At 33.6% G+C, this 26709-nt stretch overlaps 4 protein-coding genes across 6 annotated transcripts; 3 read left to right on the top strand and 1 right to left on the bottom strand.

Annotated features, from left to right (window-relative positions):
- The first annotated feature begins 290 nt into the window (after positions 1-290).
- Positions 291-3983, top strand: LOC129307989 (mitochondrial import receptor subunit TOM5 homolog). The gene is made up of 2 exons (XM_054948943.1): positions 291-502; positions 3663-3983. The coding sequence occupies exons 1-2, from the start codon at positions 416-418 to the stop codon at positions 3738-3740; spliced, it is 165 nt and encodes a 54-aa protein (XP_054804918.1). The 5' UTR covers positions 291-415; the 3' UTR covers positions 3741-3983.
- A 4358-nt stretch (positions 3984-8341) lies between these two features.
- LOC129309942 (uncharacterized) lies at positions 8342-11751 on the top strand. Its single transcript, XM_054951726.1, has 2 exons — positions 8342-9013; positions 11227-11751. The coding sequence occupies exons 1-2, from the start codon at positions 8440-8442 to the stop codon at positions 11280-11282; spliced, it is 630 nt and encodes a 209-aa protein (XP_054807701.1). The 5' UTR covers positions 8342-8439; the 3' UTR covers positions 11283-11751.
- Positions 11752-12859: 1108 nt separating this feature from the next.
- Positions 12860-18525, top strand: LOC129307838 (glycerophosphodiester phosphodiesterase GDPD6). 3 transcript variants are annotated; one of them, XR_008592489.1, is made up of 10 exons: positions 12860-13204; positions 13420-13508; positions 15095-15273; positions 15590-15773; positions 15987-16061; positions 16331-16440; positions 16736-16954; positions 17175-17330; positions 17644-17735; positions 18030-18165. XR_008592489.1 is itself a non-coding variant. In XM_054948759.1 (9 exons), exons 1-9 carry the CDS (start codon positions 13128-13130, stop codon positions 18267-18269), a joined length of 1329 nt encoding a protein of 442 aa, XP_054804734.1. In that variant the 5' UTR covers positions 12865-13127; the 3' UTR covers positions 18270-18525. The 3 variants fall into 3 exon arrangements, 2 of the variants coding, with proteins under 2 accessions (XP_054804734.1, XP_054804735.1); XM_054948759.1 differs by lacking the exon at positions 17644-17735 and having other exon boundaries at positions 12865-13204; positions 18030-18525; XM_054948760.1 differs by lacking the exon at positions 17644-17735 and having other exon boundaries at positions 12867-13204; positions 13416-13508; positions 18030-18525.
- A 1971-nt stretch (positions 18526-20496) lies between these two features.
- On the bottom strand, positions 20497-25089 carry LOC129309811 (replication protein A 70 kDa DNA-binding subunit B). The gene is made up of 12 exons (XM_054951532.1): positions 24904-25089; positions 24332-24478; positions 24030-24248; positions 23752-23929; positions 23356-23626; positions 23164-23266; positions 22954-23078; positions 22787-22865; positions 22564-22708; positions 22110-22270; positions 21862-21982; positions 20497-21765 (listed from the first exon to the last, which is right to left on the bottom strand). The coding sequence occupies exons 1-12, from the start codon at positions 25029-25031 to the stop codon at positions 21565-21567; spliced, it is 1878 nt and encodes a 625-aa protein (XP_054807507.1). The 5' UTR covers positions 25032-25089; the 3' UTR covers positions 20497-21564.
- Between the last annotated feature and the right edge of the window lie 1620 nt (positions 25090-26709).

Here is a 26709-nt window from a genome sequence, read left to right as displayed (position 1 = left end):
TATCACTTTAAGCTATTGGATGTTCTTAGCTAATCATTTTATGAGTATTTTCCCCCCATACCCGTTAATTTATATTACATACATATCTTTTTCTTTCAAAGAAAAAAAATTAAATATTTAAAAACATTTAGCGTAAGGCGTAGAAGAATAATAAGTAATTCATAAAAATGTATTAAATAAATTTTTTTGGAATTTTATATTTTATACTGATAATTTTTTTTTTGTCAGAATTTTATACTGATAATTTTATATTGATGATATTGATATTTGACCTAGGTAGAGACGAGCGCTGGTATACTGCGTGTTTATCCGTCAAATGAAGCGGCTTGAAATCACTTCAACACCCAGACTAAAACCCAAAACCCTAACCCAAGCCATCCTCTCACTTTCTCGTTAGCCATTTCCTCTTCCACCAATGGCGGACTCTGTGTTTTCGATCCAATACCTGAAAGATGTCTTGAATTCCCAAATCTATGATGAAGAGAAGTGGGCCTTCAACATGGTAATCTTTCCACTTTATCCATTATTTAATCGTTTTAAAGCCGGTTCCTCAATTCCTTTTCCCCCTCCTGATCCATTTAATAGAAATGATATAACTCTTTTATCGCCATGGCTGGTCGTCTGCTTTTCGGCATGATAACGATAGATAATTTATGAAATGGCTTCAAATTTCGATTTCTGCTACGGTTGGCTACGGGAACGGAAACTTCTTCTTGGCCGGGTTTATTTAATTTGCCTGTATCAAGCATTTGGTTTGTATTAATACGAAACTCGAAATGTTTCTCGGTAGTATCTAGCTACCTTTGCATTTGATCGATGCGCCACAAACGGATTGTCCGTTTTTCATTCCAAAGCATTAGGGTAGCTTCATAACCAACTAATGACGTATGCTTTGGATTTTGTGTTCGCGAGCCACTGAATGCATCTGTGGAGGAGTGTCAGTTTTTAATCAAACTCTGATAATGTTTTGATTGTGACGCATCGGTTGATTGTTCTCTTTCCTCTCATTGTAAGAGTCTTACAAGTTTCGCATATGAATATTATGAGTTCTTTGTTACATTGTTGAGTTTATTGGAAGAGTACACTAACAATTTAGTATCCAAATTTAAAAATCCATTTAGCTTGAGTCGTTGAATATTTTAGGAGGAGTACATTTCAACAAGTTACATGTTTTTAAAACTAACTTGTGCTATTCCAACACTTTGAGGACTAAAGCTTAGTGGGTTGACAATCCAGTGACTAATTTGCTAGCATACTCATATTTTGATGTTGTTTTGAATGGTTTCATTTGTTCCTATATGTTTCGTTCATGCCAACTTGAAATGATGCGATGATGAACTTTTGGTTCTTCGAGTTTGTCTTGGCTATCAATTTGGTCCTTGAAGTTTGATCTCTATCAATCAAGTCCCTAAAGTTTTGTGAACAATTTGATGTTCTTTTTTATTCTAATCAGACCAGCAATTTTTTCAGAAACCATCCTCGAGTTAAAGGTTGCATGTGTCAAGGATTATATGTCTTCAAACCACAAGGACTACTAACCGTGCATGATTATAAAATTTTAGGGATTTGATTGATAAAGATTAAAATTCAGAGATCAAATTGATAATTGACTCAAACTTGATGATCAAAACTTTCATTATCCCTGAAATGATCTAGCCATCAAACTTTAACAGTGACTTAATACTTGTTCAGGACGTTTCTCTCTTGCCTTATGCATTATTAAGGTGGTGGTGATCATTGTCTCACAAAAATACCTGGGATAAATTAACCACTTAATATGCTTGTGTTCCATTTTACCTTTTGTGTTGAGACTTTGACCTATTAGTGGCTTGTTGCGATATTTTAAGTGACTCTGTAATTTGCCATTTGTATGGTAATGGAGCCTGACAACCTTTTGTGGAAAAGGTTCTTGATTGTGGTCAATTTTGGTTAGAAACCTGCAACAGATTTTCTCATTATTTGTGGTTAATTGGTTATTCAAAAAGTTAGAACACAATCGTTTGAACACGAGAACTTGCTCATCTAAGGTTAAGGAATAGGCTCCATGAGTTTACTTTCGTGCATTGCTGGAATAAAAGAAGAGGATATGACGAGATAAAAAACTTACTGATTAATAGGATCGGATTATTTTCTGTAGTTGTTTTATTTTTATTCTGTTTGAAGTTCAAACCTACTTTGGAGTAAATGACATAAGCCTGTGGTTTGAGTCAGTGGGTCAGCAAACTAGAAAAACAGATATTGGTTCGTTTTGCTTAAGACGTGACTGGTCCAAAGAACAGCACATGTAGAGTTCCAAAAATTATGAGATGAAGCACTTAAAGTGCAAAGAGTTAGGCAGGAAAGCAATAAGAACTTGTATAGATGATCCTTGAGTAAATGCGTAATCTTTAATCATAGTTACTAGAGTTGTTGAACACTTAACAGTGAGTTATGGTTGATAATTTCCATGATTTAAATGGTTTCTCTCCACTTGGTAGAGGGATTGCCATTTGATATTTTTATAGTTTTTAGAAGTACAAATTAATATGACATTTATTTTTTAAATGGTTAAAAACTGTTGTCGATGTGCAGTGAAGAAAAACCAAGCCCTTTCATAATGGCTCTTGTTCCTTATGAGCTAGGAGGCTTCATTCATTGTGGAAATTTGTAGGTTAGAGAGACATGTTGGGTACAGAGCATGGTTTCCATTATGCATTTGGCAGACATGCTGGGGGTCTTTTGGGGGGTTGTATGCCTCTATTCCCCAGGTTTAATTGCATCCTTTCTTAGATGGAAAGATTACATTTGAGGATCCTAAGTTGATATATACTCTGGAGGACCTCAAGTTTTAAAAATGTTTGAGAGGATCAAATAATATTTTGGCTGTCACAACAGACATATTCAAGATTCCAATGTTAGAATTGTGTTTATATACTTGACTGCCAGCGTCAGAAGCAACTTAAAACATAGGAATTGTCATAACATCCAAAATTTTATGTCTTTTGGTCTTTTTAAATAACTTTGCAATTTAGGGACTTGTATAATATATAACGTCAAATAAGAATTCTCAAGTCTAATTTTCCCTATTTAGAAAAAGAGAGACAAGTCTAGGCAGCCTTGGCAGGAGAGCTCAGATGCAGTCAACATCTTGTGTGGACAGAGCATTGGGCAAATCAAAATGGTGATTCCCATCTATGTCATTTGATAAAAGACTTGAATGTCCTGGTTTTAACGTGTACTGTATGCTAGTCCGGGAATCTAAATGTCTTGTTGACTGAACCCTAATCTTATCTGGAACTGATCGTAACATAAGGGTATGGTGGTGCTCTAGTCCAATAAATCATCACCACTTGTTCTCAGGTGTGAAGGCGCCTTGTTCTTGGCCCATGGCACTTGCCTTTTTGTTTCAAGTGTAAGGCACCACACGCATTTTATGCTTCTTACATCTCCTGGCACCGAGTAATTTGTTATTCTTTTGCACCCTCATGGGGAGTCATTGAAACAGTATGTTACTTCAAGTTAGGGGCTTAGGGCATGGATGACGTTGAAGGGGGTCTATTGGTATTAAATATATATTGGTATTAAATATTGGATGTGTCATTTAAAGCCTTTCTCCCTGATGATATATTCGAGGAGCTTCACGTAGTTTAGAATGAATGTGTTAATTCTTTTTCCTCTTACAGAAATTGCTGCGTGCTGCTGGATTGTTTGGAGGATCAATACTCCTTATGCGGAATTATGGGGATCTAATGGCTATTTGAAGGTAGAATGAAGGACCTGAAGCGAGCTGCTACTCAGTGCTTCATCAGTAGTTTGTAGTTTGGCGTTCAGTCGTTTATAATGAGTCATCGTGGATCATTTCTAGTCGTTTGGTGAGAAAGGAGTTTGTAGTTTCCTTTGGGCATCGAACAAGTAGATGTAAAGACACGCCCAGATTGGATGTATGCACTTATTCCTTCTACTTTAAATTTTCAGATATGGGGAAAAAAACATTTTTGCTTCTATTCCTGCCGGATGATTGGTTTTGTTCTTTTGCCCATCCAGATGCATATCTAAAATTCTAATCATTATTTCCCGTAGCCTTGCATTAAAAAGAAAAAAAAAGAGAGAGAGAAGAAAAGCAGCCGCCTCCTCTCTTGGAGGAGGTCCTTAACTCATAAAAAAAAAAAGAAAAGAAAAAAAAAGATAGTCATTATTCATTGGCCACGGGTAAAGCGGTTTTCTGTATGATTTGCCTGCCATTTACAAGCGGTATAATCACTGTTAACCCCTCCCCCCGGTGGAGTGTGGTTTGCTTTGCGGTTAATTGAGTTCCTATGGTTATAATTTTTCTGTTTTGGGATTCAGAAAAGGCTAGCATGAGCTAGAAAGTAAAAATACAACCAGCTTAGACATTGTGGGAAACATCCCCACTGACATAAAAACAAAGCAGCGGTTTGCATCCCCTATGGTTATAAAATTTTTAAAAAATGGTCTCTCTGTTTTGAATGCAGTATAGATATCAAGTAGGGCTTTTTCTCACTCAAAGATGCAATATTCTTTGTTAACTGTTGCTAGGTTTTAATTTATTTAATGAAAAAAAATAATCTTTTGTCCTTCTAGTTTTAACTTAATTGTAAGTTAGTCTCTCAAATTCATTATAACTCAATTCTTGAAATTTTGATTCAATTATAGATTAATTTTTAAATTTTATCTCTTGCAGTTTAGTCTCTAAAATTTTAACTCCTTAAATATTGATCTTTATATTTTTAAAAAATAAAATTATAAAGATTTAAATTTTTTTAAACTTTTAATATTTATAATATTTATAAAGATTAAAAGGATTTAATAATTTAATATTAGTAATAAATTTTAAAATATTTTTAATCTTTATAATTTTATTTTTTAAAATATAGAGATTAATATTTAAAAGGTTAAAATTTTAGGAAATAAATTATAAAAAGTAAAGTTTAAGGACTGATTTACAATTAAATTAAAACTTTGGGGATTGAATTATAATGAATCAAAATTTACGGATTAAATTATAACTTAGTTAAAATTATAAGGACTAAATGATTATTTTTTTTATTTAATGTTATGAAACCATTTATGTATTGTTTATCTGAACGTACTTAAAACATGGGATCGTTTATTTAGAATTTTGAAATAATAGCGATTAGATCATGTGAGACTAAATTGCAAATTCACCAAAATTATAAGGGCTAAAGGCTTTATTTTCCCTACTTTTGTAGTAAATCATCTCTATGTATTGGTTTAAAAATGGAGAAATGATGTTAAAAATGTTTAATTGAATTTTTTGCTCTTTCTTTTTTTTTTCAGTTTCTTTCTATTAAAATTTTAAAACTTCATTTATCACTATTTTTTTGATTAAAGTCACTAAAATTTTTTCCCTTTCCCTTGTTGCTCGCCAACTAAACGGATGTTTAATGCCGGGCTCATGAGGTACAAAATCTAATTTAATTTTAATGATGGATATTGGATATTTTGATGACTTAGATGTGAAGGATGAAAACATAATAAATTAAAAAAATAAAAATAAAAATAAAAATAAATTAAATCACACTCTTCTAATATATGATAAAATTTAATGTTAATTACCATGTAAGAATTATTACACTTTTTAAAAACCTTATAAATTATTAATTTAAATTTTATAAATTAAATTATCCTTCTTTCTTATACATATTTACCTATTTCTTTTCATATTTTAATGATCTTGTTTTTATTTTTATTTTTTTTCAATTATCCCATTTCATTTCTCTCTACCAATAAGGCCTTTTTTTTTTTTAGTGGAAAGGAGTTTCATTAGATGAAACTATACATGCAACATGTTCATGAAAGTAAAAAATAATTATATCAGACCTTTAAAGATTAAAAAAAGACTTATAAGTATGATTCACAAAAAGAAAAAATTATCAATAATTTTCTCGATGAAGATACAGTTGTTACGAACTTCTCATAATTTTTAACTTAAAATGCTAACACTAATTTTTCAAGAAATTTTAACTTGGGGGTGATGGAAGCATATCAAATAGCCATGCGATATCTTATGGAAATCAGCGAACATATTAAGAGGTAGAATTGTTTTTCCATATATTTGCTCCGAAAGGATATTGTTTGAGGGCATAATTAATGCCCTCCACTGAGTCATGGCAAATGAAACATTGTGAATTATACGTCATCTTTTCAATGTTCATCATTTGTGCAAAGTCGGCTTTTAAAAAATAATCAGATAAAAGCTCGAACTTTTTACGTTGCGGATAGCTTTCATTTAGCCTCAACATCATTCCATTCAATGAATTGGAAAGCCGTATAAGACCAATACAAAGGCTTTAGTGTGGCGCTGTGAATGGTTTATCAAATCGAAGTTCGATGGATTTGACCGGACAATGAACAACGAAGCAGACGAGGATCCAAAGTCCAAAAGCAATCTTCCTCATTTTGACTTTAATACCCCTAACAGTTTAGTTAACCGCACTTTGCCCGGCAGAGATAGCGCGCTGGTAGAAGTTTAATTAGGATTGCACAAAAGACGTGAAAGAATTGTATTTCAACCTAATTTAAAATTCGATTTTTTTTTATAAAAGAAGCTAAATTAACGACTCATAATTCGTTCTTATTCAGTGATAATTTAAAAATTAACGAGGTTAAATTTAATTTATAAAATTAAAAGACTGATCCTGTTAGTTCAATACTCAATTAGTTTTTTTTATATAAGAGACAATAATTCATTTCAACTTAATAAACTCAATTAAAATAGTAAAAACACTTATAATAATAATAATAGTAATAATAAATCTATAATAATTTCCAATAGCAAAAAAAATATCTTTATTATAGTCCAAATGATTTAAATTTATAACTTTAATAAAAAAAACACTTAACAAACTTTGACAACACTACATTACAACAACAATTTAAAAAAAAACTCAACAAATCTTCATACAATAATCTCCTGAGCATCAATTACACTTAAAGCATTTGTCAAAAATAAATTAATTATAATTATAATAAATAAATTAATAGGACTGGACCGAATCAAGTGGTCCAGATGTTCAACCTCTTGTACAGTTCAATCCAAAAAAATAGTATAGTCTTTTCAGTGTTTTTGATCCTGAAAGATTAGTGTTTAAACAGACCAAATAGGATTGAACTATCTTCGGTTGCACTGGGTTAAAAAGGATTGGAGAACTTTTGTACAGCGCTAAATTTAACTGCAGATGATGGGACCCATATTCCTTACTCTCCTCGCTATGAATTTATAATTGTTATATATTGAGAATTTAATTTCAACCATCTAAAATAAATTTGTGCAGGAAAAAACCATTTAAATTAAATTACTAATTAATTTTTTTATAATTTTTTGTATATTTTTATTTTAATAAATACAAAATAAAAATATATAATAATATCTTAAATTTAAATTATTCAAATTAAGACTTGAATGAGCACTGAAGTTCAGTCCGAAGCCGAAGTGAGTTTCTTTGACTTTCTAATTATTTTTCAACGTTTGCTGCCAGCGCCTATCCCACCCACTGAACGTTGGGATACGGATCGTGTGCAGTAAGGAATCATACAGTGAGTGAAAAGTGAAAAATCCTCACCGTAAAACTTTCATCCGATGACTCATAAAAAATCGGCGTATTAAAAACTTTTCATTTTCAAACACACAAATACATTTTATTCAAACTAAAAATTAAAAAAAATATAATATTTTTAATAAATATGTTAATCACTAATTTAAACAATATAAATTTCATTTAAATGGTTTACTTTGGTATTCATTTTCTATTTATAAATTAATTATTAAAATATACTCTGAACGGTTCAAATTTAATTTTAATTCATATTTAAAATTTTAACATGTAATTATTTTTTTAAAAAGTGTTAGAAATATTCTCTTTATTTTTAATATTATATTTATTAAAATAAAAATTTATAAAAATTATAAAAAAATTTAATATTAATTATAAATTATTCAAAGTATATTTGAATAATTAATTTATAAAAAATAAAAAATTAATATTAAATTAGATTATTTAAATAAAATATTTATTATTTAAATTAATGATTAAAAAATTTATTAAAAGTGTCATATTTTTTATCAATTTTTATTTTATAATTGTATATTTGCAAATGAAAAATCTTTTCATACACCTATTTTTTATTAATCATGAGAGTTTACGGTGAGAATTTTCCAATTTTCACTCACTGCACGATTCCCTAGTGCACGTGATCCGTAGCCCGAACGTTGTAAGCTTGTCTTCCCCCGTAAATTTTCATTCTAGCTTTCTTTCTTTCTTTCTTTTTGCTTTTGTTTTTTATTTTTTTTGGCCCTTTGGGGCATATGAGTATTGTGCTTAACATCCAAGGGCATTTGGCTCCAAAAGTTCCACCTTTGTCTCAATTTCAACGATGAAGATAAATCACGAAAGCCGCTGTTAAGAAATAGTTCTTTTCATGCAAAACACTATTTCTTTTCAACATGGCGTTTGCAGAGATTTTGCCATGAGGAAGGACGCCGATAGTCTCAATTCTACCAAAATGGTCACCAATACCGAGGAGATAGACCTTACTCTCAAGCTTTATCTGGATAAGCCCCACACAGAAATGTTTCTGACTACTTCGTCGTCGTCGTCGTCGTCGTCAATCGGAGTAGACATAAGCGAGAGTCTAGTGGGAAACGGAGCTAGTGGGGGTTCCTCTGTTTCCTCTCTTTATAAGCCTAGCTCGCTGCCGTTGAAGTCTGAGAAGATAGAGTTTCAGGACTTGCAGACGATGATAAGATCAAAAGATGTGAAGAGATTGAAAAATGTAAACAAGTTGGTGAACGTGGGGAGATTAGTGCTGCAGAAGCACAATAAGGTGGAAGCGGCAAAGATAAAGAAAGAGACATCTCCGACGGCGTCTCAGCCGCCGCCTTCTGAAGTGATTGCCGGAGCTGCTGCTTCTGTTTCCAAGAACCCTGCATTCATTCGTGCTCTTGCTCAAATCAAGGAAGACATGAAGCTTTTGCAGGATATGAAGCACAGGAGTAAGTTTGTTTGTTTGGTTTTTTTTTTTTTTAACTAAACTCACTTTTGGCATAAGGGTAAGTTTGTTTATGATTCACTAAAATCACTTTTGGTAATAAGAAATATCTCAGTATGAATTGTGTTTTGAAAGATTTGTGAATGTTTATGCCCTTCTGTTCGGCTCGAAATTTATCCTCGTGATATCTGTGAGTGTGTCACGTACTCAGAAAAAGGCAACAGAAAAAATAATGATATAAGCCAAACTCAATGTATTATTCAACTCAAAAATGACAGTCACGAGTCGTGCACAATGGAAAACAACGAAGTCTCGGAAAAGGAAATGCAGAAAGAAGAGAAGATACAGAGAGAAAAGGGAGGCTCAGGGAGGAAGAAGCAACAGAAAGGAGAAGCACAAACACAAATTCCACACACTGTTACAAACAATCTCGCCTCATATATATCCCTGGCTTCACGTTGTTCAGGCGTCTTTCCCATTTAGTTACTAGTAACATCATACAGAAGCACCACCTCCCAAGCCGCGTGTTCATCTTGGGCCCCACAAGTGCTATTTGGCCAATTCATGACAGGGTGATGCTTGATTAGGAGAATGAAATGGGGAGTTATATCTCATGTATTGAGATAGAATTTCTTATTTTACTTAAAAGGGGAACATGAAAACAGCATTTATGGTGTTTGGTTCAGAACTCTACCGTAAAACAAGCAGAAGTCAATCATCAGTGACATGAACATGGCATGTAGAAAACATGTGGAATATGACATTAGAGTGCTCAAGTGTTTGATTCAGTTGACATTCAAAGAGTTGAAACCCAGACGGAAATTACAAGTCTGTTTAGAACCAATGCTTTCATGGTTATCAATCACTAGTTATCAAGAAATTAAACTTAATTATGATAAGTGGCACAGCCATACTATCAAGAAATTAAACTTGTCCATTTTATGTATACAGGATTGAGTTTTGATATTATGCTCATATATCCTTCGAAACTTTGACCCATTTTTCATGCATGTGGTAAATCTGAAGTAAAAGTATTGTTTCTGTTCTGAAGTTCTTTTCAATGCCATGACACGTTCATTTAAATAACGCTATTCCTTTAAGAATTATGCTCTATCATTCGATTCATTTGACCTTGTATGACATCCTTTGTTATTCTTTGTACAACCAATCTTCATTAACCTAACCCTCAAATCTGTTCTCAAATTATTTACATAAAGGTAAGAGAGAATCGATGCATCACTTGTATGTCAGGCTCGCATCAGACTTTCCATCTTGATGTCCTCTTGGAAATGTAAATTGGTTCGACTTTATATGATTTATTTTCACAAAACTGTTATTTGAATTCTTTCTTGTCACTGCACGTCTCAAGTATTGATGACGTTTATTAGTGTCTTTGAACAAAATCTTTCATTGATCTTTTCCATTGCATGATCGTGTCGTTATTTTGGCTGAAAGCTAGCATTTAGTTTTATATTTAAAACTAGATACCTCTCTGCATTGTATCACCTATAATGACATGAAAAAGAACTAAAATTTCCAGAGTGTAGCAAATTGAATGCTAAGAGTATGCCTCAAAAAGCATAGCTGAGGTTGTCATATGTAAATGGACAAGTAAAAACTTTACTATACTAGAAGAGATTATCTTACACTTGGCAGTAGTGCTTTGATATATTTCTGTCTGTGTGATTGTCAGCCTTGACTCTGTTCTGTATGGATAGAAGATTTCGCTTCGCTATAAATTTTATATCCAAATTGAATGATCTATAGTTACTATATATATTTTATATGTCAATTCCTTCTTAGAAATAATGTATTTTTAAGTTTGCTCTGTCTGGACCGACGTGAGAATTACATGTATAACTTCTAATAAGTATGTTTCACACATAATTGATGTGAAAATTATTAGCCTATACAAATTTATTTACAAAAATACCATTGTATTTTGAAGTTGGTTTTACGCGTAACAGATGTTAATAATGTTTCTAGGTACTACTGTTGTAGTGTGTGTAGGGAACTCGCTCTTCTTCTTGTTTTTTTTCCCCATACCAGATCATCTCTTTTAGAAGTACAGAGGATACACTTGGTTTGAATGTTAAGGTCCAAATAATTGAAGCCTCAAGTTTATCCATCCCCATCAGGGCCTCAACTTTAGTGGCATTATGATGTTATTTTGTGATGTGATCTTGTTTACTTGAACCTAAATACATTTGTATACAGGTGCAAGAGGATTGGCCAAAGGAGGGGCTAGTTCCAGATTCCTGAGATCTCCCTAGAAGGAAATGCAAGCAAGGCCGTCTGAAACTGAAACCATGTCAGCAAAGCCTCTTAAGAAAAGGGTGAAGCTGGAGCATTCCTGCTTGCTCACACCCTGAGACAACTACTTGGAATGGTTCTGATAGGAATACAAGAATGAGTTTTTGCAAACAAAATAAATAACACCTCAATGGTTATATATTCTTATGATTTTACAGTCCTTAAGTGTTAATACTACGAGTTCTGGATAGGTCATTAAGTGTCATTTGCCCAATTTTTACTGGCGTGACGAAAGCCAAATCTGCACTATTTGTGTCTGCCATGGAAGCTTTGGAAGAGTCGGTGGTGCATTCCCATGAAGCACGTCTCAGGTCTGTGGTGTGTGTTAGCTTAGGAAGAAAATATATTGGCTTCTTTTGTACTAGCAGGAAATTCCATTCTTTTCCGTCTGCTAATTTCTGCATTAAACTGTTACTTCATTTATGTATGTTTAGATGCCCTTTTTTTTTTTAAAAAAAAATCCTCTTTACCATATAATGAAAAGAGTAAGTTCAACAAATCCTGAACTTAGTGTTTGTAAGCTAACTTTTCCAAGCCACGGCATGCCTTTTCTATCAAAAAACAACCAAACAAATCCTGTACTTAACTAAGCAAGGGGGTTCTGGCAGATTTATAATTTCAAGGAGACGGCAATATCATTTTTTAAAAGGATGAATAATATAACTTCCAGGAAAAAATCATCATTGGCAATAAATTAGTTAATAGAGTAGTACACTACAATGTAAGGACGACAGCAGTGAATGACAATAATATTCTAGGATTTCATTTTAAACTGATTATTAATGAATTGTTCAATTGGATACTGAAAGCAAATGATTTTTAGGGATATTGATTTGTTAGAAATCAAAATATAAACTAAAAAAGAATCTATTTTTATTATGAAATAAAAATAATAAACAATGAGATTTCAAATCAACCAAATTGTATAAAATAGTTTAGATTTTTTCAACAATTATTTTTTTTAACAATCATCCAAACTAATAATAATTTATATTATATTAAAATACGATTGCTTCCCTTCAAGTTCACTAAAGTTGCAGAAACTTCTCTGTTGTTTTTAAAATTCAGTCTAATTTTTACCACTGTTAAACATATTTTTTTCAAGATTATAAAATACTTAAGTTTATAAATTCAAATAATGAAAAATGATAGATAAATCCATCTGAAATAAAAAAAAAATGACAATTTGATTTTGTAGAATGTGATAATATCTCCTAAGTTCCAAACACCATGTGTTAAATAGCGATATTTTAATTTTAAATATGTTATTTGATTGTCTCTAAATGAAAATAAAATCTTAAAGCTAAAAAATGTTTGTACTATGTAACTTTTAATTTTAAGAAAGGATTATATAAGTTTAAAAACAGAGAAGTATCTAAATGTCAATAATATAGAGGAGATATAAGTGTATTTTACTGTAAATATAATATTCAGAGGATAGACATGAATATGACACGAAATGTATTATGGGCAAGGGCACTTCTTTAGGGGGGAAAAACATGTAAGATTAAAATTGGTTGCATTCTTATTGCCTAGAGAATAGTTGATGCTGTGGTGCGGCAGTCTATGCAAGAATTTTCCCAAATCTGAGGCCACCTAAGATCTATTGTCATTCGGATTCTTTCTATTTGTAGAGGCGATACCTTAGAACACAATTAGTTAACGATTTTTCTGGCGGGTGATTACAGATTTACAGTTTGATCCTATTGAATTCTGCCTCGCTCTCGAAAGATTCCGGAGAATATTCTTCAATCTTCAAAGTCTTGCCCTCTGGTCTACTCTGCGTATAGTAACGAGTGAGGTTAATGCCAACCAACCTCCTCGATTCCTTCCCCAAACAGACCAATCCTCACATTGCGCGCCTCCTCTTTGAATCTCATAGGTATTTTCAGATTATCATCTGCCTCCTCATGACCTCATGACCTCATGTCACGCTGAATTCTTTCATCTTTTTTTAGTTGCGGATATTCTTCCAGATGACGGTGGTTCCATGAACCATCACGACTAGACGGTCCTATTAATTATTATTATTATTTTCAAGTGTTCACAACTTTACATCATATCATATCTAAATCGAAAGTGTGTTGCTCTAGTCAGAGATCTCACACGCCACGTTTTGATCCTTCGAAAGCCTGAGGGAGTGGAAGGGCTGAGTGCGAGGGCAGCTCCCATGGCGTCTTCAGCCAGTAAGTCCCGTTCGAATTTGAGGAGTTATAGTTTAGATTATGGGGAATCGGATTCTGCCAAGTGTTGAGCTTTCTTTTTTCCATTGGTGTCACCGATTGCCTAGTCACTTGTCTTTGGATGTTTCTGGCATGATTTCTGTTTACTTGAAAGTTTTTTCATTTCTCTCTACTCTCTTTGTTTCTCCCCGCTATGCACCTTTTCTTTCAAGTTTTTAGAGATCCTTGGAAACTAACTGAAATTGTGGGATTTTTGACTGCTTGTTAACTCAAGAAGTCAAATGATGTGAGAATTTCTCTCTGCTGTGTTTGTTTCTCTCGGATATATGGTCTGGGACTACTCTTTATTTCTTAATGGAATTTCCTTTCTATCGGTGATGCGATCATTAGAAACTAATGTTTTGGGAAATGACCGGTTGGTGACTCAATGTTAGATGGTTCCGTCTGCCGAAGTCGCACCCTTTCAAAGCCAACGATTAATTGAAACTGTAGCTTTTTAACAAATAAAATTTTCCTTCTGTGTTTTTTAATACTCACTTTTCTTTTTTCTTGATTTAAAAAACAATGTCTCTACTGTTTGGCTTGCTGATTTAGACTCTCGCCAGTGTTTTCGTTTGATGCTTAATGTCTGCTGCGTTCATGGGGGGAGGAGAGAGTAGGACCAATTTTATTGCGGCTGGGACTGGCATTGATAATCCTTCCGGGATTTTGTATCTAAGAACTTTGAATCTCAAACCTTGTCATACTTTAAGCTTTTCAGCCCAACTCGTCTAGATTCTATATTATTAATATTCACGATGACTTATGCATGGCCTTGACTTGAACTGGTTGTGTTGAAATTTACTCCGTCTTTGATCTTCATGTTTAAAGAAGTTGAATTTTCTGTGGAATCTATGCTGCTCTATGTGTTGTTAGAAGAAAATTCCTTTTTTGTGGTACATGCCGGGTGTGCTGAAAATTTCCGGCTTCTAAATTCTGCTGTTCTAATTTGATCATGGTTTTTTTTGGGAGTTTACCCATTAATTTTCTGGAATATCAATACAATTGTCTTCCCCAGTGTTGTTAAAGGCGAAAGGCGCACTTAAGGCGCAAAGTTGGTAAAACACCTTAGGCGCAAGGCGCTACAAAGGAGCACGCCTGAGTGAAGCAAGGCGCTACTATAGATAAAATGCATAATACATAGATTATAGACAACAAACCATAGATAAAGTGATAAATATAAATCTACTTCAATCATAAACTTCGACAAAACTACAACAAAATAATATAAACTATTCCAATAATCAATCAAGTGTATAAAATGTCTTTAAAATATGAAAAAACAATATTCAGGCCTATAAAAAAATCAAACTAGAAATCTGAATCAGATTCAGATGCGGCAAGCTTCTTTCAATCAAGTGCATAAACTAGAAGACTCTTCCCTTTTTTCCTTCTTTCTTTGTTTCCGTGACTCATTTATATGAATGTCAGCCTCTCTGCCAGGGAGCAAGGAAATCAAATATATATTCTCATGTTTCTTCAAAAATATTTTTTTGATTAAGATTTCATCTGATAAATATCTCAATTTGGTGTTGAAATTTTATGCTCAGGTTTTGCACTCTTTATTTATCTGCTTCTAGTTGTTGGGTGCACGGCAAGGCCTCTCTATCCGCTTCCCAGTAAAGTTACTGAGAAAAATAGGCGGCCTCTGCAAACTTTTCGCCCATACAACATTGCACATCGAGGTTCAAATGGAGAGCTTCCAGAAGAAACTTCTCCTGCATATATGGTGAATTGACGAAATCCCTCATTTTATTGTTTACCCATCTGATTTGAAACCAAAATCATGCTCTCAGGATTACCTGAGTTGCCCCGATTTATTGTCCCATCACTTGTGGTTATCTTTTTATGCCTGTGACTGTTGATCGTACACCATATAGCTTAATGCTTTGTTTTAATCATGGAGTTCTAGTCTCAGCATATTGACTAATTGTATGAAGTTTGGACCTTGTAGTGACTGACTCTTGTGGCACCAATCTCTTAGGGAACAAAACGAGTATCATTTGTTTAATGAATATATCTAGCTAAAATGAGTTTCCTTGCAGAGAGCTATTGAAGAAGGAGCCGACTTCATTGAAACTGATATCCTGGCTTCCAAAGACGGTGTTCTTATATGTTTCCATGATGTTACCCTTGATGATACTACTGACGTTGCAAAGCACAAAGAGTTTGCAGACCGTAAAAGGACATATGAAGTACAGGGAGTCAACGTCACTGGCTTCTTTCCTGGTATTATAGCCATTCTTCACGCAGCTTTGCTGCAAATATTCTCATTAAGAGATTGCCGTACTGCTTATTTCTCAAATGTTCAATCAAGGAATGATATCCCAAGTTCCAATGTTTTTTAAGTGTATTTGTTCATGTGCAAGATCCAAAAATTTGGTTGTCTTTGAAATAATTAAATTTTGCTCGAATAACTATATTGATGAAATATGCGCGCAGTTGATTTCACGTTAAAGGAATTGAAATCGTTGAGGGTGAATCAGAGATTAAAGTTCCGGGATCAACAATATAACGGTTAGTTTCTTTTTACCGCTCAAAGCTTCTCATTCAGTTATGGTTCATTTTTTCTTAATTTTTGGCGTTGACTTTTTCATTTAAAAATTATAAATTATTCTGCGATCAGGGTTCATTTTATGGTATTGCTAATACCATTGTTACGATAACTTTCAAGATGTAGTTTCACATTCATTAACGACAAACTATTTAACTTATAAGGAAACTTTGAGCATTTTGGCGTGTATAATAATAGCTAACTACATCTTCTTTCTTTGAATATCTTTAAGGAAAATTTCAAATCATTACTTTTGAAGAGTTCATTTCCATTGCACTGGATGCACCCAGAGTTGTCGGAATATATCCAGAGATAAAGAATCCAGTATTTATCAATCAACGTGTGAGTATTTCTTTGAACGCGGTATGCGACCAATGAATTTGTGTTCAAAGAGCTAATCTAGCTTTCATCGAAGAATATATTGTCCCCCTTGGCATCAGTGGTTCGCATTGATGCCATTGTGTATGATCAATGAAAAGCTATCTCTTATGTCTAATCAACTGCATTAATACTAGTTTGTTTTTGTCATTGAAAAACTTTGTGGAAAAACTTACAATTAATAGTTTGGCATTCAACTTTTGAAAATTTCTTTTAGATAACCTCTACCGGCTGCTCATTAAGTTGATAAAATTGACAGGTGAAATGGCCAGATAATAAAAGATTTGAAGACAAATTTGTGGAGACCCTTAAGAAATATGGATACAAGGGTTCATACTTGTCAAAAGATTGGTTGAAACAACCTGCATTCATTCAGTCTTTTGCTCCAACTTCGCTTTTATATGTGTCAAATCTGACAGACTTGCCCAAGATTTTATTAATCGATGATTTCACTATACCGACGCAGGACACTAATCAGGTACGTTATTTCCTTGACGTAGTTCCTTTCTTATGTAGTATTAAACTCGAGCAAAATTTTCTACACCTGTTGCATCATTATACATTCATTCTTGCTCCCTTGATTTTATCCCAGTAGTGTTTACTTTTATATCTCCATTTTCAGCTGGGGAATATTGTTATTAGAAGATCTTTTATTTATTTAAAGCCAAATAAAATAGTGCCATATTGATGATATGCAGTCGTATTGGGAGATCACGTCTGATGAATACTTCGACTATATAAAGCAATATGTTGTGGGAATTGGACCTTGGAAGGATACAGTGGTTCCTGCTGCAGGGAATTATTTGCAAACGGCTGCTGATCTTGTTGCCAGGGCACATGCCCATAACCTGCAGGTATTCTTCTTGTAGCTTGAATAGTTGGTGCTCAATGGAGGTATTAATACACATCTGAATCTCTGCCCCCCTTCCTGGACGTTTTATTTCATTTGGTAGAAGTTTGGGTTATTAATATTTTCTTTGGATGAACCGGATCCCAAAGGCACCGCAGTACACCGATATTCAGCATGGATTGGATGTTAGACAGTCCATGCTTCATCTTGTTTTTTTTTTCCCTTATATTTTTGGTTTTTTTTTATTTCAATAGATGCAGAGTCTAAAATGAAAATAATCGTCTTACTAACATTTTTAAAATATACTTATTATTCAGATCTCAACTTAGTGATGAGCATACTGTAATGATCGCTATGATGACTATCAAATCCAAATCCAGTGGTATCTTGCCTCGTAGGCACTTAGCAGGTTTATCAGCTATTAGATTTTCTTTTTGTGGCTTTGTAGTTAATTAACTCGATCTAATGAGTTCTGAATCTCAATGCACTTGGGGTAAAAATCATTGCAAATATAATACTGGGATTTGACTTTGACTTTCCTGATTTAGTCATTTCTTCGTAAAGTTTTGTGGCTATGTTTTGAGGGCCTTGCATATTTCTTCGAAACCGTTGCTATTGTCAGCCTTCAATTTTGTAACTGTTATTTCATATGAATGATCTTGGAGGTAAATGATAATGTGCACTGCTATTTTCAACACTGCAGGTGCATCCATATACTTACCGAAATGAGAACCAGTTTTTGCATTTCAACTTCCATCAAGACCCATATGCGGAGTATGATTACTGGATCAACACGATAGGAATCGATGGTCTTTTCACAGACTTCACAGGTAGCCTTCACAATTTTCAGGAATGGACCTCTTCAGATGGTAGTGATGACAAAAATGCATCGAAGTTGCTGCATGAAATTGCTTCGTTGGTCTCCCCATATATGAAGGTATAAGTTGGGAGCAGAAGACACGTGCATCAATTTCAGCGAGACAGTCACAAATTTATTTCTTTATAAGTAATAATATCAAGGATTTTCCTCCTTTTATTAATTAGGATTTAAGAGCTCTTGTTCATGGATGGATCGGAACAGATATATTTGAAAGAAGCCATGCTGTTATTCTGCCTCCGTTATTTATGAAATATGGAAGCCAGAAATACTGAGGACAGGTCTTCCAGGCCGCTATCTGCTTCTGAAATTATTAGCTAAATACATAGTAACTATTAACTAATGCAGCTGATAGCCCCCTCCCCCCCCCCCCCCCAAAAAAAAAATGCAGACAGGGATCAATGCCCAAGGAAGATAAAACTGAGAACTAAAATCCTCAAAGATAGAAAGGATTATGTTACATTCAACAGAAAAGTTGAACGAGGAAAGAAATGCAATCCTGGATTTCATGGCCTGGATCTGATTTCAGGGAAGACATGTGAGATTCTAACTTCCCAATTCTTGACCAAGCAAACACCGATCAGTTCTTGTCCTCCCAACTCTACTTGTACTTTCTTTAAACCCTCATTCTGTGCAAGTTTCAGTTTCATGGAGAAGATCTTCACCCACCCCCCGGGGGACCATTCTGGGATCAAATCATGGAAACTTTCCTTCGTTAAAGGCAATAGCCAATCCCCAGCTAAGGAAAATTGATGGACTAATGAAACTCACCTTCAAAGTGATAAGCGTTGTGTCAATGGAGTGATGAAACTCGCCCTCAAAGTGATGCATAGTATAAGTTTGACCAGATATTACATAAAAAATAATAAAGAAATACAGATTATTAGTAATTTAAGTTTTTTTTTTAAATTATAAGGAGCAGGGATTAACAGCCTAAGATTACAATTAGGATAAAACATACGACTTTCCATTTATAACAGAGCTTGCATGCTATTATATTACAACACCATTAACAATAATTCAAGTTTTAGGTTGGGACTCTCCCACACTTCTTCCAGATGCAATTGTATAGTCATGATAAAATCGTGTAAAATAAAATACTCCTTTCATTTTTATTTATAAAAAAATATTACTTTTTATTTTTTTTATATAAGTAAAATCACTTGTTTCAATAAGCATTTATTACACATTTTCTAAACTATCTCTCATAATTTACATTAACAAAAAATAATTAATACATGTTTATATTAATTAATATGGAGCATTTTAATCCAATTTTTTATTTTCAGACATAATTATTATAATTAATTAACTTTCTTAAATTATGTGATACAATTTTTTTCTCTTGTACATATAAATAAAGGGAGTAGGCCCAAATTAAATCAATGAGCAAAAATTCTCTATGCTCAAAAGATGGCTTATTAAGAATCCTAATATCAAGTCCTCATGATTAGCTTGATGAGTAACCTAGTTAACACAATTATTTGCTTATTTGAAAATATGATCGGTAGCGATGATGCAATGGCACATGATAAATTTCTTGGTATTCCTAACATCACTAATGAGGGAGCGGTCCTTAGAGTGCTGGTCATGGCTCAGAGATAGTTTCCTTTTCTTTTTCTTTTTTTTTTGTGGAAAAATAGTTAGTTTCGATTGAATCATATTAGAAGTTAATTCTTGAGTGTTTTTCCTTCCCATGAAACTGGTGAAATCCAAGGAATTTTTTTTATTGGTAATAAAATGTATGGTGTGTTTAGATTAATGAAAATTTAGATTTGGATTTAAATTTGAATCAAATCCCTCATTTGAATACATAAAAAATTATGAATTTAAATTTGATTCAAATTTAAATTTATTTTTTTTATTATACTTAATTTATAATTTTAAATTTTAATTACTTCAAATCTCTTTTTCACATTTTCATTATTAATGTCCCTATGACTTTTATATCTTTTCACATATCTCATTATCATCTCCCTTTAATTTAAAAAGAGAGATAAATTCATAAATCCTAATTTTCTGTTTTTATTTTGAATCTCAACTCATATCTCTTTAATTAAATTTTTTTAAAATATTTAAATAAAAAACTTTAAATACATAAATTTTAAAAGATAAGACTTATGTACTAAACTTTATATACTTAATATACTTATAAGCAATCAAATCATGATAAATAAATCTTAATGTGTAAATAAAATTAATAATAAAAATTTATTATAGAATAAATAATCTATACAAAATTTACATGTCTTAATTTTATTAGAAATAAATATATTAAATATATAAGGTTAAGTATATATAATTTTTTTTATAAGATTTAAAATACAAAATTTTAAATATAAAATTTAAATTCAAATCTACTCATCCAAAGCCCAAGCGCTACTTTGATGAGACATTTCACACGATTTACCCTTGCTGCTTTCCTGCACATGATTGCCCAACCCCTTCTGGCCACATCACCTCCCACGACCCACATGTCCCTCACTCGCTGGAAAAACACAAATTCTTGGCCCACCATTTGAGTCCAACGTATAGTAACAAATCCCCGGCGGCAACCCCTTTTTTTTTTTTTCCCCCAACAGATTTCATGGCGTCTCATGCGTGGAAACTCGTTGACAATTGTTTGGCGAGTGAAACTCGTGATTAAGAATCAATGTGCCTGAAGTCGAGGGGAGGATCCAACTTTACTTTAAATCTCAAGTCAACTTGCAGTGGTTCCTTGTAATGAAGGGCCTGATCTCAATGTGGGCTTGAGCCATGGGGTAACTTCTGCTGATGGGCCAGATGCTTATGACAGAAGAGTAAGGTTTAACAATCGATGCCAAGGGACTAGCGTGAATTCTGAAAATTTGTGTCTCCTCTCTATATGCTTCGGCTTCTCCTCTCCTTCCTGCGAACTTTCTTGCTCTTCTCTGTGGTTGCTGCAACTTCCCTATCTTATTTCTCTCCTTCTCAAGTTTTCTATATCAGTGTTCTTGATTTTGTATGAAACCATAACATTCTGACTGGGGATAATCTAATGCATGAGTGACATTGGCGCTAGGATATTATCTTCCATAAAATTAAATACGACGCAAAACCAAATGGTCGGTTAAAATTCCTATCGCCATCTTTATCATGCCAGGTCAAATCCTCCCGTTTCGCAATTCTGCGGCATCCTTGAGAAGATCCAGCATCCTATGTTGTAATAAAAAAGTTTAAAACTGACCATTATATAGGACTCAATATATGCAGATTTACATAGAAGATCAGCTAGCAAATTCTAGGCGTCAAGACCGGCAAAGCATATATTACAAGCAAAAACAAGAATCAACGGCTACAAACGAAAAAGGGCGCAGGGACTATAATTAGCATGTGCATCTTATTGAGAAAATTTCATCTTTGATATCTCTTCCAAGAGAAATCTTGATTCGGCAGCAAAGTCCATCGGAACAACTGCCCGGGCTGTTATCCTCTGCCTTTTCTCGTTATTATACTCATTCTGAGAAACACTGACCCAGAAAAGATAAGGAGTCCATGTTGCTTGTTTCAGTTTCAACTGATATAGACTATCTTCCCCCTCCTAACATCAATAGGATGTGCAGTTATTTAGCAAAAGAATTAGATGATCATGTGGATCATATAGTGATCCCAATAATTTATGTTGGAGATAACCTACCTGTGACTTCAGGCTATCTAGTTCTTCAGCAGGGCACCCAACAATCTTCTCAGCTTCTTCGTTGAAGACTGATATAAAGGCTTCACCACTTCTATCAGCAACTTTTACAACCATAATGTATCTGAAAAGGGAAAGAAAATGAAATTTGAACACTCGCAGGAAAGTATATTATAGCAACATCACCCTCCCCAACTCCCAACATTAAAAATAATAATTAAAAAAAAGGCTCCTACTTGTAAACTGACTACCTTAAACTGCACTCTTCATAATTTTTCTGGCATCTTTCACACCAATACCCTGCACCAATGGTTTCGGTGACTTTCTTGTTGCAAGTTTTGCAAGCCCGGTACCACATTGTCTGGTCAGGCTTGATATGGCTTATATGTGCCCTGACACTGAAAAATGCAGGCTGCCAAAAGCAACAAAATATATTATAGTTAACCTCATGATTCAAATATTTCCACGTACCCCACTGAATTTTGCAAAAGCCATTTTTAATAATAGTTTCGAAGAACAAAAGTATCAGATTATAACCAGGTGGCGAAATATAAGCATTTCTAACCCTCTGCAAAAATTTCTTGAGTCTACACAGAAAATATCAATACTTCTAACTCTGAAAAGGGCAAGAAATAAGCCAAAACACTTGGATGGATTGGAAGATTAGAAACTACACCACTTGCAACGAGGAGCAGAAAATAGTACCTTGTCCTCCCCTAAGGACGGTCTTGAGGTAATATGAAAAAGTGAGACACGGTCTGAAAACACCGATCTCATTCCGTTCGAGGATACTGAACTCGTTCCAGAGCTCATGGATGCCAATGATGCATCTTTACCTTCAGATTCGTACCTGTTGACAAAAGAAGCATAATCAAGATTATCACGAGAAATAAAAATAATAGCAATCTGATCTTGAACTATAGGATACCAGCTTCTAAGCTTCTTTGCTTCAGGTATGTCTGGATTTGCCAGCACTAGACTTCTACCTATAGTCGACAAGGAAACACCTGTAATAGAAGATATTCAAGATGTTACAAACTAATTCTCTTGCATTCCTGCAATTCAGAAAATATAAAAGCTTAAGCTTTGGCATACCTTGAAAGTCCCCAACCTTGAGCGATTTGATTGCCACTAAAGGAGAATTACCAGCAAGATCCGACAATTCTTGCCCTACATTAATCGCATTCTCATTCCACAAAGACACGATAACTGTTTTCTTTCTGTGATAACAAATTTCGATATTTAATATTTTTAGTACAACAGCAAAAAACAAGTGCTAACAAGTGAGGAATGATCTGTACTCACGTCTCATCAGCAATAGTAATATCACGCTTCGGGACAGTTTCATTGTTGCTCTTCCGGCGTATGCTCATTGTAGGGGACACATTTTGAACAACTCCAATGACATCTGAAATTCATAAACGCCATATATTATTCAGAAGAAGAAGAAGCTACGGCGCAAGTTGTGGCTGCGGTATCCCTGGAAAAAATACTTACCAACAAGTTCATTTCGGTTGACATACTGACCCAGCTGATCAATCGGGACAAACTTGAACCTAGTTTCTGGAACGAAGCTTTCTTCATTGGTTGCCTCTTCCACTTCAGAGTTCTCGTTTAGTGTCATTTCGTAATCATTTTGAACGGTTTTGAACTGCTTGTTTGCAACTTTTAAAGTACCCTTTGAAATATAGTAAACCTTCCCCAATACAAACTTTTCATAGAACTTCCTTGCAGCCACATTAAACATTGTAGCTCGAATTTGAGTGCCCTGAAGAATTAATAATTAAATTCCAGAGTTAACAATTAATTTCATACAATAACAGCATAACCATACGGATAGCATTCAAATATATGAAATTATTCAAGATTTTAAACAACAGAAACGATCCTTACATCTTCATCTGTCAGTTCCACGTTGAAGACACAACCTTCCCCTCTTGCATTCTTATACGTGCGCATGATTCCTTTGTTTGTAACCCGAACTTTTATTGTCCAGTTATCCAGATAAGGGTTTAAGGAAACCAGAGGACGCACCCTACGAGTCATGGCCATTCGAGCTGCAGGAACCATACTGAAAGACCACAAGAATTATGACTTTAATTCCCAGTAACCAGGGACTCTTTTAACACGAAAAACCCAGAGTATGCATTCAATGAAAAAAGAATACTTACTTTCCATGTTGTTCATGTACGATCTGAGCAGCAGATTTGACCACGATGTCTTGCTTTGGTTTCAAAAGAAGGCCTGCTCCTTCAGTTTTAATCTGACTTTTCATTTTGTCCTCTTGCTGTCGTTTCAAAATAATGCCGGTTTCCTCCCTCTCTACCTCATGCTTTATTTCCGTTTCAAGTGCAGGGGAGACCGGTTCACATTTTGTCACAATAAGATATCTGGCCAAAAAACAAATAAATAGGTCACCTACAAGCTTGGCTGATATCTTTCTTGTTTGCTTGATACATTGACTCACGCTTACTTCTCTGACTTGTTTGGGATGTCGTTGAGAGTGTAGTCAGTGATGCGAATAAGACCCAGGTTCTGAATATTTCCTGAGAGGACCTGCGAGTTCTGACTTGAGGGTAGAATTGCTCTTAACTTCAATTTCCCATCGCTTGCAGTAAACCTGTAATACAATAGTAAAACTACAAAGTTAGAAGACCATTTATAGGAAAAATTGTAAATAGCGGATGGCGGGCAGTAAATTGGACACAATTTAAGCTCAGCGATAAGGACATGATCATCTTAGGCGCAGACCAAAAACCCAGATAGAAACACAAAACAGATCCAACTTTTAAGATAAGATATGAAGCACTATGTCTATAACCAGTACAAGCACCACATCTGGCAGATAGGAAGACCCAGATATACTTTAGAGTTTAGATAGATGCAATTCGTAAAACTAGATTAAAATCGGATGAAGACGAGGTAGTGATATTTATCAATCGTTTGTGAGAAAGAAAAAACAAAACCCAATCGAAACCTCTTATTACGATTTCAACTAACAATAATGAAAGCATATAAAAGGGATTGCAAAAGCGGAAGACGCACATATATCTGTTACCGCTTTGCTTGAGATCCAGGACTTGGACGACGATCTCGGGAAGCTCCAATGAAGAATCCGGGGAGGGATTCGCAAAGAGGATCGAAATCGCATCCGGAGTCACTGACTTTGACATTATCACTCTATGTCCTTCTTGAAGTGTTAGCCTGTGAAGGGCATTTGGTCGATGAATGAAGAAAATACTCGTCAATTTAGTTTTGGTTTGAAGGGTGGAAAGTTAGGGCGGGAAATGATTTTAAAGTGTCATTTCATTTTCCCGCTGTGATTACTGATTTGACTATTTTGGATCATAGAATGTTATTATACTTTGAAATCAACATGGACGTTCTCGGTGGATTTTCTAAAATGAACAGTAGCGCCAAGCATTGGGGGCGTGGCGGCCAAGGGGTTCGTTGACATATTTGCCACGTCTGCACTTAATTGCCACGTCATTAAAAAAAAAGGCCGTGTTTAGATCGCATGGGCACCTGCAACTACAGGGACCAGATCTCGAATATTTGATGGTACAAGGATTAATAACCTTTCTTTGTTTTTTTTTTTTTTTACCAACAAGTACGAGGATTAACCTTGAAATAGATGTGTAAATTACACGGAATGATTCGAGCCCAAAAAATTAATTCAAACTACGAGATTAAAATTTAATTTACTACATGGTTTAATGATTTTTTTTCTTTGAAGTAATACAATCAGTTAAAGGTTTCTTTCAAAGTTATCTTTGTTAACACCAAAACAAGTCAAATCTGCTAATTTGAGGCATTGATTATGTTTCATATCATATATACATTGTTGCTCAACAATTTCCATTATTAATCATAACCCATATTTTAATTCAGTCTCCCACTCCCAGTGGAATGTCAATCCTCCCCAACTTATAATACAAAAAATCCAAAATAAAGAGAATAAAAACTAGCCCGTACAGCACAAATCAAATAAGATGAGCTTGCTTAGGGTGTGTTTAGATTTCAGTTAGGTATAATTAATTATAAAAAATAATTAATATAATTGATTTTAAATATAATTAATTATGTTATGTGGTATATAATTGATTTATAAGATACATTAATTAGAATTCAAAAGCAAAATTGAAAATTAAGTAAAGCCATGACTTCGTGAAGATATATTTAAATATATCTTTTACATGTTAAAATTAATTATGAATTAAAAATTATATTTTTCAAAATATATCCAAACACTTTCATACATGCTAAATTTAATTATAAATTCAAAACCAAAGTTATCTCACAAGCTACTATTACTAGGTTTTCAATTCATATTTTCAATTATATTTTTCTAAAATTTATCCAAAAATCATATAAATTATTTTACAAATAATATTTTTATAATTAATTTTGACATATATAGATGTGTTTAGATATTTTAAAGAAAAATATGGTTTTTGATTCAAAATTGATTTTGACTTATATAATGGATGTTTAAATATTTTTTAAAAAATATAATTATATTTTAGATTCATAATTAATTTCAACATATAATAAGAGTATTTGAATATATTTTTATAAAATTATAATTTTTACCTCTAAAATTCATTACGGAGGTTATCAAAACGGGCACTCGCTTCTTTGTGTGTGTAAAATTTTATTCGGGTTTGCCGCATCATTGTTTAATTAAACTGGCTTTATAATTTATTTTGTATGGCGTATCATCTTCAATGGTCAAATAGTGCGGAATATATTTCAATCCGTGTCCGCTATTTTTTTATTAGATTTTCATAATTAACTAACATATAAAACAAATTAGGCGGTGCATATGAAAATTGGTCACATTCTGTTTTA

This window comes from Prosopis cineraria, unplaced genomic scaffold (genome assembly GCF_029017545.1).
Source record: "Prosopis cineraria cultivar Desert tree isolate PC_DT_omini unplaced genomic scaffold, ASM2901754v1 PC4, whole genome shotgun sequence".
Lineage (NCBI taxonomy): Eukaryota > Viridiplantae > Streptophyta > Magnoliopsida > Fabales > Fabaceae > Prosopis > Prosopis cineraria.
This window is presented reverse-complemented; position numbering and strand designations above follow the sequence as displayed.

Coding starts and splice junctions, on each gene's coding strand:
- LOC129309942 (XM_054951726.1), top strand. CDS start 8,440: ATGCAAAACACTATTTCTTTTCAACATGGCGTTTGCAGAGATTTTGCC. Junction 9,014..11,226: donor GCAGGATATGAAGCACAGGA/GTAAGTTTGTTT, acceptor ATTTGTATACAG/GTGCAAGAGGATTGGCCAAA.
- LOC129309811 (XM_054951532.1), bottom strand. CDS start 25,031: ATGTCAAAGTCAGTGACTCCGGATGCGATTTCGATCCTCTTTGCGAAT. Junction 24,249..24,331: donor ATCCCAAACAAGTCAGAGAA/GTAAGCGTGAGT, acceptor TTTTTTGGCCAG/ATATCTTATTGTGACAAAAT. Junction 23,930..24,029: donor GTACATGAACAACATGGAAA/GTAAGTATTCTT, acceptor GTGGTCTTTCAG/TATGGTTCCTGCAGCTCGAA.
- LOC129307838 (XM_054948759.1), top strand. CDS start 13,128: ATGCCAACCAACCTCCTCGATTCCTTCCCCAAACAGACCAATCCTCAC. Junction 13,509..15,094: donor TCCCATGGCGTCTTCAGCCA/GTAAGTCCCGTT, acceptor TTTTATGCTCAG/GTTTTGCACTCTTTATTTAT. Junction 15,274..15,589: donor AAACTTCTCCTGCATATATG/GTGAATTGACGA, acceptor GTTTCCTTGCAG/AGAGCTATTGAAGAAGGAGC.
- LOC129307989 (XM_054948943.1), top strand. CDS start 416: ATGGCGGACTCTGTGTTTTCGATCCAATACCTGAAAGATGTCTTGAAT. Junction 503..3,662: donor AGAAGTGGGCCTTCAACATG/GTAATCTTTCCA, acceptor TTCCTCTTACAG/AAATTGCTGCGTGCTGCTGG.